Source organism: Helicoverpa armigera, chromosome 10 (assembly GCF_030705265.1).
Source record: "Helicoverpa armigera isolate CAAS_96S chromosome 10, ASM3070526v1, whole genome shotgun sequence".
In the NCBI taxonomy this organism is placed as follows: domain Eukaryota; kingdom Metazoa; phylum Arthropoda; class Insecta; order Lepidoptera; family Noctuidae; genus Helicoverpa; species Helicoverpa armigera.
The window spans coordinates 7,264,663-7,275,910 of NC_087129.1; the positions used below are offsets into that span (position 1 = coordinate 7,264,663).

Sequence of the window (11,248 nt, forward strand, 5' to 3'; positions counted from 1 at the left end):
TGAGTTCCCTCGACCCTCTCTGGTCTCCATCATCAGGTCATCTCCAAACCTTCACTGTTGAATAGTGCTTTCAGGCATACACCTGAGTGTCAAGTTTTTAGCCTATGTATGCCTACAACTTTCGAAGGTTGCCCTCAATTTCTCAGGGTTTCCGTCATCAGATCCTGACCTGATGACTATGGGACCAACTGGCAGCTATTCCGCGTCGAACAAAAAAAGAATCACGTAAATCGGTCTATAAACCTCGGAGTAATCGATGTACATACATAGAAAAAAAAACATCAAAAAACACGGCTGAACCGATTTAGCTGAAAATTGGTAGGGAGGTAGTTTAGAGCCAGGAGAAGGACATAGTTTTTGTCATCATTCGGGTACGGGAAGCAGTTATCTCAGGATGCGGGTGAAACCGCGAGCGGATGCTAGTATTTGATAAAACCGCAGCGCATGTAATGTGAAGCATCATAGACATTCCTGATGTTGTTAGTGCCGCCAGTTGTGGCAAATCCAGATTCTAGAGAAATTGGGAATTAGAGCTGAGAGGGAGAAAAAGGCAATAATTCTGGAATTTGTCGGAGTGTGTTATGAATGGTGTTTGGGCCTCCCGTAGATGTTGATCGGCGGCAGGGACAGTCTCTCTGGGTGGTGCGACGTATTGAGATGTTGTTCGCCGGCGCGCTTGAAGAAACAGTAGACGACAGCCGGTTTCACCTCTTGCGGTATTTTCGGGAACAGGATCAATAAAACAGACTTGCTTGTGGTTGATTCTTTCCACAGCCCGGACGCGACATGTCGTTTCGGCGGAGACTCGATGCGAAGTGACTGCGTCGCCTTTTATTTTTATTGCTTTGACTTTTATTGGCAAGTCGCGGGTCTCGCTCGAAAAGTAGGTACACGGGCTCCTGGTTTGCATGGGTGGTTTTATTTATTTTAGTCCTAGATAATTCTTATTTACTAACTTAATAATCTAATAACGTTCTTATTATATTCATTCTTATCAAGTTCTAATTAGATTGGTACACTTACTTTCCCCATAAGAATCTATCTAGTGTTTATACTGAGCCTTTTAGTCGAATCACCATTTTGTAGGTCAAACCTTATTTAGGAATGTTAAATGGTGATCCTAACCTTCACACTTGCAGGCTCAGCACACGGCTGTGATCCGTATGTACCAACCACCCTTTGAACTATTCATGGTCACGAGGTTGTGCCCTGGCGCTCTCGCGCTGACACACCTCGGCGTTTTACCATAGGGTGGTGGCACTGCCTGGATCTCCTAACCCTACTCATCACGTCTCATGGTGATGACCAGATTCCTGTGACTAAGCCACCTTGGCAGTAGCAGGGCTAGGCCCATCCATAGCATACTGCAGGTGACTTAGCCCTAGGTATCCTATGCAGACTAAAATAAAACCAACCCCGTAATTATTTCTTTATTTACAACGTTATACTTATTTCACAATGCGACGTTATCTATTCTAAACCATCTTACGGCCCTTTCACACGGCAGTCCAGTTTTTTGCAGGATACCGTTTTTTGCAGGATCCCGTTTGATCGCAAAAGATATTATATGCTAGTGTTCACACGAGCAAACCGCATGCAGGATCCTGCAAAATGCTGTTACCGTCGATTTGTGCGATTCGGTTTTGTTACTTGAAACTGGATCGTTCGTCCAGTAAAAAGCAGGAATCCTGCAAAAACGGGCGCTGTGTTCACACGTAGTTCAGTTTTGCAGGATACGGTAAAATGCCGGTCCCGCAAAACTGGACTGCCGTGTGAAAGAGCCGTTAAACACTCAATAAAGTAAGGTAAACAATATCACAATGAGGGTTTTCTAAAATGGCGTCCACGAGGTGGCAGCACCGAGTCGTCAGGTCCAGGTAACTGTCAAAGTGCTTATCTTTACTATGAATAGTGAACGATTTTAGTGTTTTTTTTTTTTATTTTATAATTAAAGCACTGCATTATTGTTTTACTATTGCGGTTGAGTAAATAAAAAAAACTAAATCATATTGTGTTAACAAATTTTTCAACAAGCTTTTCCTTAGTACCAGTGACTTTTGCACCCTCTCTCTTAGCTCAATTTTTAGTTCGGAAACCTTATTCTGACCGTAGTCCATAATAAAATCAATAACACTTCCAATATAACAGAATTTCAATAAACAATAAGTTCGGACTGACTTCGGATTTGACAGCTGTTTGGACCAGACGCATACGTGGCGCCACCCTGTGGCAGAAAAAATTGAGAAGACCCTCATTAATTCAACTTGTCGTTTCTACGCAATAAAACTGGGCGCGCGCCTCACCGCCAGTGGCCGCGTTAGTCACTACTCGGGACCCCCTCGTCTGAGGTACCCTCTTTTTGGATGCTCGCGGTCGTCGCCGACAAATGGCCAATAAAAGAATTGAAGAGAACCAAGCTCAAATCCAAAAAATAAATGTGTTCAATTGCTAGTCTTAATTTTCATTTGAATTCTCGATATATTTGTTTGTTAAATCTTTCAATAAACAAAAATGGGTGCGGGAAACTAAGAAAATGATATTGGCAGCACTCTATGATACAAACCGTAACGTCATAAAAAAAAATTGAGAGCTGTCTGCTGTCATTGATATAATTTATACGGTTGTTAGTCAACTGCCGAATTAAAATTATAAACAAAAGCAGATAATTTTCTTTTCTAGGATTCAATAAATTCACAATATCCAAATGCCGGCAGCTAGTTTTGGATCCATTTTAGCGAGTACCATCAAAGAAGATTGTTCCATAAAAAATGTTTGGAATCACAATCTACATGAAGAGTTTCATGTTATTAGACAGGTTAGTATACTTCGTTATTTATAATTGAAAAAATATATTTACACGATAATTTAATGTTACAGTAATATTAACCGAAATTACTGTTTCATAGCTACATCTTTCACATAAGTTTTTGTTTCTAAAATGAAAATGAATCGTCTTTTTTCACGATGTTAGATCGTACAGAAGTTTCACTGGGTGGCCATGGATACTGAATTTCCTGGGGTTGTAGCAAGACCAATCGGAGAATTCAGATCTACTGCTGACTACCAGTATCAGCTATTGAGGTAACCTGCCTATTTTACGAGTTCATAACTTGATGCTTCTTACATTTATTTGCTCATTTGTTTGACTGCTAATAAGATGCATATTACATATTTATTTATAATACTTACAGGTGTAATGTGGATCTTTTAAGAATTATTCAGCTTGGTCTCACATTTATGGATGAAAATGGTAAAACTCCACCGGGCTGCACTACTTGGCAATTTAATTTTAAGTTCAACTTACAGTAAGTGTGCAAAATACATATCACATAATCTACTTAACTTACATTATTAACAAAATTTAAAGCCAAAGTTCTTAAGAGTATATGTATGTATTGTTCATGATAGTAATGTAGCTAATAAATTAGACTAACTTACTGAACACTTGACTCCTTGCCTGCATGTGTTTACCTCTGTCAATAATAAAAAATCTGAGGTATTGGACAAATCTTATTTTCGTTCATCTAATTATCTGAACAAACCAGTTATTTGAACAGCCATACCCACCAGTTAGGTTATATAATCAACACTTATGCTACTGTTTATTCATGTGTGGGAAGTAGTTCTTCCAAGGCTGGGGTAAGCTGCAGGCATAACATCAAGCAAAAAATTGAAATTATTTTTATCTTTGGCACAGGGAAGACATGTATGCCCAAGACTCAATTGATTTGCTTCAAAATTCTGGACTCCAATTTAGAGAACATGAAGAACATGGGATTGAACCATTAGAATTTGCAGAACTCCTGATGTCTTCCGGTAATACAAATAATTTTTTGAGATGTAAGACTATATCCTGTAAAATACAAGTAAATAATCTTCTTATTTATTAAATCCATATTCTTTTCTTTTAGGGATAGTGCTGATGGACAATATCAATTGGTTGAGTTTTCATTCTGGTTATGATTTTGGATATTTACTAAAAATCCTCACTGATCAGAATTTGCCACAAGAAGAAAATGACTTCTTTGAAAGTCTGAGATTGTATTTTCCTACTGTTTATGATGTAAAAGTAAGTGTCACTTATAATCTGTTTTAGATTATCTTGACCCATTCTTTATTTCATTAAAAGTTTTGATGCTTATCAACAGTACTTGATGAAGTTGTGTAAGAACCTAAAAGGTGGTCTACAAGAAGTAGCAGATCAGTTGGAATTGCGCCGAGTGGGACCACAGCACCAAGCTGGATCTGATTCACATCTCACAGGAATGGCCTTCTTCAAAATCAAGGAAGTATGTTTCTACTTATTTGGTTAATGTGTTATGAAACCCCATATGTTTGAATTATTGTACTTATTATGTGTTATTATATTCTTACAGATATTCTTTGATGGCAATATTGAAAGTACTAGTGGTCATTTGTATGGCTTGGGGGCACCATTTGCCAGTAATGTGAACAATTTCCAAGATAATATGGAGAACGGCAATTCACCTTGATGAGAAAAAGCTCTGTGTTGTGAACCACACACAGCTATTTTTCTGTCTCGTATTATGAAGATATTCAAACAAAGTGTTATATGTTTGTACCTGATAATGTGCAAAAGAAATTATTGAGCAAAGCCTGTGATGTTTGTCTGTAGCATGAACTACACTGTTAAGGCTTATTAGGGCATGCAATTTTTGTCAATATTTTGAAATTGGTTTGGCTGCCACATTTTTTCAAATAATAAAATAGTATATTTGATTGCATTTTCATGACTGAAAAGTTACTTATAAGTGATAAAGAAAGATTTTACAATCTACAGAGAAAATCTAATCCAAATTCTTAATTACAGTAACAATTTAGTCTTTCTGGTTTTAAAACAAGACCTTATTGGTGAACCTAATAATATAACACGCATGGTCTAGTAACCGCATGGTAACTGAGCGAGCAACCTCGGAAGGCAAATCCACAGCCCGTCAGGACGTGCTTAGCCGGGGACGCCTAACGCCTCGTACTGAGCTAAACAACGTCGGCTTTTAACGATGTTCAAAAGTGCAGGTAGGTATGCCGTACGCTATAAACTTATGTTGAACTAAGAATTCTATAGGTACGGTAGACTGCACATCAGTGGTCACTGTCATGCACCTTAACTCAATAAGTACGATTTTCCTATAGAACATTTACGACTGAGCTTTTTTTTTTATTTGTGTAAAGTCCGTTTTTTGCTTGTCCCTAGGATTTGACCTAATTTTATTCATAAACCCATTAACTATTTGAGTTTTTAAAGATAGTGGACCAAAGAAAATACATTTAATTTTAATTTAATTATATTGGTTTTAATTATCCATTATTTTGTTTTAACAGCATTTAAATAAACAGGAGTAGGCTTTTTTTGCTTGTCCCTAGCTGAATTTCTATGATTGGATCAAGAATATTTAGCGATTTTTCTACGGATGATATACTTTTTTTAAGGGGTTTAGTTTCTAAATGTCATCATTTGTTAATATTCATCAATTCATTTGTAATATTCTGGCTTATTTACATAAAAACGTATAAAATTACGATGATGAAATTTTGATCCACCCTGTCCTAATACTTTGAAACAGGCACTACTTAAACATACTACTGCGTTTTACTCTACTATTAAAGTCAAAAGGACTTTGAGGAACGTAGACGTTTTGTTGCTGGCTCCGTACCAAGAATGGAATTTATGTTCAGATATGTGTTTGAATTTTACTACAGCGTAACCAAATATTAGGATTGCTGTTTATTTCTAGAAACCGCCATTTCTTTAAGTTACTTTTTAAAATGACATCAAATGGAAAAGAACCACAAATAATTATTTATATATTTTTTTAATCGGCATGTATGAAAATGTGACTTCCGTTTTGTGACCAAATCTATGGTCACATATTGGCTGAGCTCAAAGTCACAACATGACTGATCCTATAAAGTTAAGTTTACATGAAACAGTGATGTTGTTTCAGAAATTCAGAATAATAGTTTTCTGTGGGGATCAATTTTATTTTATTCATGTTTACAATCTTTATGTAAACGAGGTACAATATTTTTTTGTTATTATTTGTTCCATTATTGAAAAGACAGTATTATATAGTATTTCTTGATTATTATTAAATGTTGATCTGGAATATAACATAATTATAATAATAGCGTCCATGTAGATGAAGCTTTATCCTTTTACAGGCGTTCAGTGGTGTGACTGTCCCTGTTTTCTATTTTAAACAAAAAAATATTTAAAATTCTTTATAAAATACTGTTTTGTTCTGTTTTCGCTCGATGGACAGGAATTTAATTTTGATTCATAACTAGGGATCACTGCAGAAATATATTTTTATTATAGCTTAATATTTTAAAAATTGATATACGATGTGCATCAAAAGTCCCATAACTGAAATTTAAGTTTGATTTTTGTTATAAAACGTTCAAAGAATTGTCGTGTTTTGTGTTTTTTTTCTTTTGACAAGATTGTTTTCTTTAATTAGTAGTAAAAATATTAATAATATTTTGTGTAGTTTTTTGTTAAAATCATACTCAATAGAGTCACATTTTGGAAGTGATCACATAGCTTTTTCCATTATGTATTCGGATATTTTTTATTCTAGCTATATTTTTGGCGTTCTAACTTAATTTTCGTTAATTTCAATCTATATGTTATGGACCAAGTGATAAATTGGGCAGTATACATAATGCCCGGTCATTATGAATAATGCCCAATATGAGGGTGCAATTTGATAATAATTATTCAAACAATCAAATTGACCGGGCACTATACATATTGCTCGTGACCTTTTGGGCAAAGTAATACAAACATATTTAATTTCATTTTTTTTATTGTTATTGACATTTAACTTAAAATAAACTAAATATAACACATCCCATATCAATTGACAGAGCATAGAAGTAAGCATGCAACATGCAGCAAGCATGGCTTCTGTCACGGCTCCGGCGCTGCGGGGCTCCGGCGGTCCCATGCGAGCTTATCGTCGCAGATGGTTTTCACGCTCACCACCGCAGCTTCGGCTTGCTGTCCGGCAGAGCCGGCCAGCCTCAGCCGCGGCGGCGAGCGCTTCAACTACCTGCGCCTCAGCTCGCAGGCCGCCTCGCCCCTCCGTGCCTACGCGGTTTTGAATTGCACTCTAGGGGTAGGGCAGACAAGACTACGTGGAGTCGGTTTTGCAGCGATTCGTTTTCGTCACTAAGTCCAGTTTTTAATACAATTTTTTGAATCCAAATTAAATTCTAGCATAAAAAAAAAACGAGCCAAGAAAAATGAGATCAAGAAAAACGAGGCCAAATTAGTAAATTAGATGACAATTGTCCAATTAATAATTTTGTGGCTAGACTTATAATTTCCCATTAAAATAGAACATATAATTTAAAACAATAATCATAAAATATGTAGCAAGTAACAGGATTTATTTATTAGAACAACTGCCACCCTCGCATCGCATAAAATATAGCTTTATTATCAAATTGCCCAACTATCATGTAGCAATATAATAATGCCCGTGCAATGTGATAAATAATGAAGTTAAGATAGTTATTAATCACTTGGCCCGATAAAGCTAGACATTATTCATAATGCTCGGGCATTATAAATAATGCCCGAATTAATCACATGGTCCATAACATATATGTAATGGACCAAGTGATAAATTGGGCAGTATACATAATGCCCGGTCATTATGAAAAATGCCCAATATGAGAGTGCAATTTGATAATAATTATTCAAATAATCAAATTGACCGGGCACTATACATATTGCCTGTGACCTTTTGGGCAAAGTAATACAAACATATTTTTTTTTATTTTTTTTATTGTTATTGTTAATCAGCCTCATGATTTGGATTAATTATGAAGGACTTCTGCCTTAAATGACATCATAAAATATATTTATGCATGGAAGTAAGCATGCAACATGCAGCAAGCGGTTTGTTCCCACTAGTTCTACTGCTTAGTTCTACCGTAGAACTAATGGGAACTTTTTTTCCCACTAGTTCTACTATTTGAGGTGTAACAAAATAGTAGAACTAGTGGGAATTATGGTTTTTATCGGTATTCCCACTAGTTCCACTGAACATTCGCAGTAGAACTAATGGGACATAATTTTGTTCTACTAGACAAAAGAAGTACAGTCGATAGCCGATAGTTGTAATTTTTTTTAGAGCTCAAAATCGATAGCAGTCAAAATAACTTAGATTTTTTTCATTTTTTTTTTTTTTTTTTTTTATTTATGGTGGTATTTGACATACCTATTGATAAAAAAAACACACTAAAGTTAGTTTAGTTAAAAGGTTCTTCGACCCTATAATAGACAGACGTGTTGCTGGGGAGTTTGTTGCGCCACTTCTTCTTCCCAGCAAAAACACATAGGAAGTGGTGGGCGTTTTGGGGGCTGTCTAATTGTAGGTAAATTCCTTACGTTCAAAAAGTGCTGTCTTGCAGCCAAGTTTGAATAAATGATTTTTTGATTTTGTTAGTTTGATGTGAGGAATGTGTTTGAAACTAACAGTCTTAATACAAAAAGGTTAAACATCTGTTGAACACTTGTCTAAAAAAAGTGTGGCTACAAAAGGGACCTTAGTTCAACGTCGTTTGACATTTTTTAGACAAGTGTTCAACAGAAGTTTAAAAGTTTTTGTGGTACGACGGTAAATGTCCGAATTATTTTGTTTTTTTAAACGATTGTTTTTATTTGATATTTTTTGCCTAAATCATAGGGCTGCAGTTCGAATAGTCAGTCTCTTCAAAGTACTTTTTGCGTTATTGTATACTTACATTCCTATTCAATGTGTATTATTATAAACAATGTTTTTTAATTAGTAGTGTTGTAGATGAATATCAATGTCTGATTTTAAACACCACCTAGCTCCTCTTCATTTCTGCTGTCCTAGTACTTTTATAAAGAAAAACATTTAATTTTTGTTCAAATTCATGACAAAAATCTAAGTTATTCTGACTGCTACCGATTTTGAGCTCTGAAAAAAATCACAACTACAGATAACCCACCCAGGTCGTCGACTGTACTTCTTTTGTCCAGTAGAACAAAATGTCCCATTAGTTCTACTGTCAATGTTCAGTGGAACTAGTGGGAATACCAATAAAAACCATAATTCCCACTAGTTCTACTATTTGAGGTGTAACAAAATAGTAGAACTAGTGGGAAAAAAAGTTCCCATTAGTTCTACGGTAGAACTAAGCAGTAGAACTAGTGGGAACAAACCCAGCAAGCATGGCTTCTGTCACGGCTCCGGCGGTCCCATGCGAGCTTAACGTCGCAGATGGTTTTCACGCTCACCACCGCAGCTTCGGCTTGCTGGCCGGCTCCGCCGGCCAGCCTCAGCCGCGGCGGCGAGCGCTGAAACTACCTGCGCCTCAGCTCGCAGGCCGCCTCGCCCCTCCGTGCCTACGCGGTTTTGAATTGCACTCTAGGGGTAGGGCGGACAAGACTACGTGGAGTCGGTTTTGCAGCGATTCGTTTTCGTCACTAAGATACAATGTTTTGAATCCAAATTAAATTCTACCATTAAAAAAAACGAGCCAAGAAAAATGAGATCAAGAAAAACGAGGCGGAGTTAGTAAATTAGTTGACAATTGTCCAATTTTGTGGCTAGACTTATAATTTCCCATTAAAATAGAACATGTAATTTAAAATAATAATCATAAAATATGTAGCAAGGTACAGGATTTATTTATTACCTAGAACAACTGCCACCCTCGCCCCGCATAAAATATAGCTTTATTATCAAATTGCCCAACTATCATGTAGCAGTATAATAATGCCCGTACAATGTGATAAATAATTAAGTTAAGATAGTTATTAATCACTTGGCCCGATAAAGCTAGACATTATTCATAATGCTCGGGCACTATAAATAATGCCCGAATTAATCACATGGTCCATAACATCTGTTATGGACCATTTGATAATAAAGCTATATTTTAAATTGTGTTCCTCAAAATACCATCACAGTGGCAGTTGTTCTAATAAATAAATCCTGATAGACTTGCTACACATTTTATGATTATAGTATTAAATTTTATGTTCTATTTTAATTACCTATATTTTCATTTGACTTTTATTTAAAAAAGATGTTAATTTGCCAAATATTGAGTCTGATTGCTTAAACTTTTAGTTTATTTTGTGTTATAATAATAATAAGTCATTTCACAAATTCACAAATAAAGTATCTCGACTTAGCGCACGCGGTTGTCGCCATGTGGAATGTCGACACGGCTGTTATTGTGCCGATTGTTTCTGTTTCTGGGACCCTAACCACCGTACTTTGGACCCTGTGCCCGATATCGGTGGCGATCTATTTTTTATATTTTTAAATGTTTTTTATTTTTTATAATTTTATATTTAAAAATGTAAATGATATGTGGACAAATAAATAAATGAACTACCAGTGCATTTCTATAAAACAAGTTATGTTGTAATTTTTTTGTTTTGAATTAAATTATTTTTATGTTAACTTTTAAATGCAAAAACTAGTGGATTTTTAAGGCAGAAGTAATTATAATTAATCCAAATCATGAGGCTTATTATTAAAGGGGTTTAATATTTAGTTTATTTTAAGTTAAATGGCAAAACAATAAAAAAATGAAATTAAATAGGTTTGTATTACTTTGCCCAAAACGTCACGGGCAATATGAATAGTGCCCGGTCAATTTGATTATTTGAATAATTATTATCAAATTGCACTCTCATATTGGGCATTATCATAATGACCGGGCATTATGTATACTGCCCAATTTATCACTTGGTCCATAACATGTCCACTGCAACCCACGGAGAGGCTACGCATGAATTGACGTCATTGATACACGCGTGGCTTGCTCGAATAGGCGGTTACATAGCTCAACCACAAAATACATAGGTACAGAAGTCAATCTCATGTATGTACTTCACTTTTCATGCCTAAACTCGGCGGTCGCGCTAGGGTTGTCAACTTTTTTATGCGCATAAAACTAACGTGGTAGTGGTACTCGTATCTAATTATTTGATGTATTGTTGAGAATAAAACAGGAAAAATGAAATATAAACCAATAATAATCAAAAAATTAATGTGGCATACAAGAGGTTAATAAACACTTTCAACGGAAATTCGTTTGAACGAGATACCGAACTTTTTCAGAAACCGCAATTTATAATTTTGTTATTCATACATATATACTTACCCTACCCTTTACTTGTGAAAAAAATATTTTTGTATGTAATGGGCTGGTACAGTCCCCGATCTAAGCT

General features: G+C 35.7%; 1 protein-coding gene across 2 annotated transcripts; it reads left to right on the top strand.

Annotated features, from left to right (window-relative positions):
- Positions 1–2,567: 2,567 nt before the first annotated feature.
- On the top strand, positions 2,568–6,034 carry LOC110372364 (CCR4-NOT transcription complex subunit 7). Of its 2 annotated transcripts, none has more exons than XM_021328998.3 (7): positions 2,568–2,815; positions 2,972–3,081; positions 3,192–3,305; positions 3,698–3,816; positions 3,912–4,069; positions 4,161–4,289; positions 4,377–6,034. In XM_021328998.3, exons 1-7 carry the CDS (start codon positions 2,705–2,707, stop codon positions 4,491–4,493), a joined length of 858 nt encoding a protein of 285 aa, XP_021184673.2. In that variant the 5' UTR covers positions 2,568–2,704; the 3' UTR covers positions 4,494–6,034. The 2 variants fall into 2 exon arrangements, with proteins under 2 accessions (XP_021184673.2, XP_021184672.2); XM_021328997.3 differs by having other exon boundaries at positions 2,571–2,815; positions 4,149–4,289; positions 4,377–5,304.
- The last annotated feature ends 5,214 nt before the right edge of the window (positions 6,035–11,248 follow it).